The 3,170-nt window shown below is 37.6% G+C and overlaps 1 protein-coding gene across 1 annotated transcript; it reads left to right on the forward strand.

Moving 5' to 3' along the window:
• The first annotated feature begins 427 nt into the window (after positions 1 to 427).
• Positions 428 to 1,387, forward strand: OR2D3 (olfactory receptor family 2 subfamily D member 3). Its single transcript, XM_077112337.1, has one exon. It carries the CDS (start codon positions 428 to 430, stop codon positions 1,385 to 1,387), a length of 960 nt encoding a protein of 319 aa, XP_076968452.1.
• The last annotated feature ends 1,783 nt before the right edge of the window (positions 1,388 to 3,170 follow it).

Consider the following 3,170-nt stretch of genomic DNA (forward strand, 5'->3'; position numbering starts at 1 on the left):
TATATATATATATATATATATATATATATAAACATAAATGGCACACTTTTCTGCATGGGGATCATCCTAACAATATACACAGTCATTTACTAATAACATGTATAACCATTTAGTCAAATCCTCCTGAACTCTAATATACTTACATCAGAACTAGCCAAGAGCTTTTAAAATGTCAGACTACAACTTCTACAGAGAAGTTGCATCAAGAGAGGGGATTTGAAAAGAAAAATGATGTCACTTTCAATTACAACCAGCTAATAAAAACAAAAACATTCTATTTAATATCAATTAATACAAATGAGAGAGCAAAGAATATTTATGTTTTAATTTTAACTTGAGCCTTTTGTATGAGATTTGATGTCATAACCCAATCAAAGTTGTTCTTTATTGTTGTTTGTGCCAAATAGGAAAGCAGAAATCAACATCAATGGGAGAAGAAAACCAGACCTTTGTGGCAGAGTTTATCTTTCTAGGCCTTTCACAGGACTTGCAGACCCAGATCCTGCTATTTATCCTTTTTCTCATTATTTATCTATTGACTGTGCTTGGAAACCTGCTCATTATCATTCTCATCCACGTGGATTCTCGACTTCATACCCCCATGTATTTTTTTCTTAGAAACCTCTCTTTCGCAGATCTATGCTTCTCTACTAGTATTGTCCCTCAAGTGTTGGTTCACTTCCTAGTAAAGAAGAAGGTCATTTCCTTCTTTGGATGTATGACACAGATAATTGTCTTTCTTCTGGTTGGGTGTACAGAGTGTGCACTGCTGGCGGTGATGTCCTATGATAGGTATGTGGCTGTCTGTAAGCCCCTGCACTATTCCACCATCATGACCCAACAGGTGTGTCTCCAGTTGGCCATAGCGTCCTGGGCCAGTGGGGCATTTGTGTCTCTGGTGGACAGCACCTTTACTTTCCGTCTTCCCTATCGGGGATACAACATAATCAATCACTACTTTTGTGAACCTCCTGCCCTTTTGAAGTTGGCATCAGCAGACACTTACAGCACAGAAATGGCCATCTTTGCAATGGGTGTGGTCATCCTCCTGGCTCCTGTCTCCCTGATCCTTGTCTCCTATTGGAACATCATCTCCTCTGTGATCCATATGCAGTCGGAGGAGGGGAGACTCAAGGCCTTTTCCACCTGTGGCTCCCATCTCGTTGTTGTGGTCCTTTTCTATGGGTCAGGAATATTCACCTACATGCGCCCAAATTCCAAGACAACAAAGGAGAGGGATAAGATGATATCTGTGTTTTATACAGTGCTGACTCCAATGCTAAACCCCATAATTTATAGCCTAAGGAACAAGGATGTCAAAGGAGCTCTCAAAAAACTGGCTGGAAGAAAGTCCTCTCAGAGGCAAAGACCTGAGTCCTGCTTTTAGAGATATAGTAATATCCTTAAAGGGGAGCAGAATTTTGTTGGCAGTAATACATTAGGTCACTTCAGGAGGAAGCAAGAAATTTAAAGACATGTTCTACAAACTGTGAATACTCTCTCTAGCAAGAACCATAGGGAAGAAATTAAAAGGTGAAAAGTTAGGTTATTTCTTGATTATAAAAGGCCTCAAGTGCTAGTTTCAGGAGTTTGCGGTTAATTCAGGTGCCATGAACATATGTCTTAAGGATGATCAGATTTGAACTCTAGGAGTTTCAAACTGAATGGTCCTGAAACAAAATATGAGTTGCATGCATGGATTTAATATCAAAGATATTTCAAGTTTGAATGTCCCAGTTATGCAACCCTAGGTATAGGCTCTGATTTAAACAATCAAAATATCTGGAAGAGTCTTTCATACGGGATCATTTGTGGCCCAGAGCATTTCAGCTTATGAAAGAGTACCAGAGACAATGTTTCCTCATTCATGATGTTCTTCTCTGAAAACTCTACAAAACTGAGTTTTTAATATAATCATTCCAAATTCCATATGAACACAGATTATCAGAGTTGAAAGGGAATTCAACAGTCATCTAAACTAACCATATATCTGAAGTTAAATGACCCCATATATCACTATCAATCAATTGTCCAGCATTTTCTAAACAAGAGTGTGATATAGCTCACTACTCTCATGGATCATTCTCTTTCATATACAGGTAGTTTTCATATCAGAAATATCTTCCTCATGGTAAATCAAATTTAATTTTCCTGTATTTTTATCCCACTGCCCCTGGTTTTATCCCCAGAACAATTTTCATTGTTCTTATATATCATAATTCACTGAAGTATGCTTCTGTATTTGCCGAAATTTAATTCTCATAACCAACCACTCTTTGTTGCTTTAAAATTCCTTTATCTAGAATACTTTGGTGTTCCAAATTCATTCTCTTATGAATGATCCCAATTTACCCAATGAGTCTCTTTTCAGAAATCAAAACAAGAAGTGAGAAATTTAGAAATTAAGAGTTTTACCAATCATAGGCTAACCCTTCCATAAGCTTAGATGCCTGTACACCATGTCTCACTGTGGCTCAACAACTTCTCTAGAATGGTCAGTTCCAGAGTCCACTTCAGTCTATTACAAATCCTAGTGCAAATAAACTGCTTGAGAACCACTTTCCTCTTTCACCTGAAGTTCTAATCAATCACATGTTTTTAGGGGAATCCATGGTAGCCATTGTACAATCACCATGAATATGGGGGTACAGGAGCCACAAACCTCAAGTCGACTCTGCAGCAGACAGCCTCCTCAGCAAACAGATATTTAGTAGATGACCTAGTTTCTTATTGCTTTCATTTATGCATTCATGCATCCATGCATCCATTTAAAACCATTCATTGACTTTTTATTTCATCTTATCCAACTCTGGGTGTACTGTATATACCCAGAGCAATGAGTGACATATAATGTGTTTTAATATACATGTTTGAATTTGTTACTATCCTTTCAAAGTTACTGGAACTGCACCACAACAGACAAACTCTAATGTGGTATATGATGATCATTCAAGCAATATGTGCTAATTGAGGTGAGTTAAGGTAAGGACAGAAAATTATTAGCTGAATTTGGTGACATGGATGCCAGTGATGGCCTAGATGTGATATATTTCAGTGGACTGAGATTAAAGAAAGGGTAGAAAATTTAGCGGTTTGGGGGTATTGGCAAAGGAATTATTAAAATGATGAATCATGAAATATAAGATTGGTAGGGGAAGATGCTTCATTGG

This window comes from Tamandua tetradactyla, chromosome 8 (assembly GCF_023851605.1).
Source record: "Tamandua tetradactyla isolate mTamTet1 chromosome 8, mTamTet1.pri, whole genome shotgun sequence".
Taxonomy (NCBI): domain Eukaryota; kingdom Metazoa; phylum Chordata; class Mammalia; order Pilosa; family Myrmecophagidae; genus Tamandua; species Tamandua tetradactyla.

Coding starts and splice junctions, on each gene's coding strand:
- OR2D3 (XM_077112337.1), top strand. CDS start 428: ATGGGAGAAGAAAACCAGACCTTTGTGGCAGAGTTTATCTTTCTAGGC.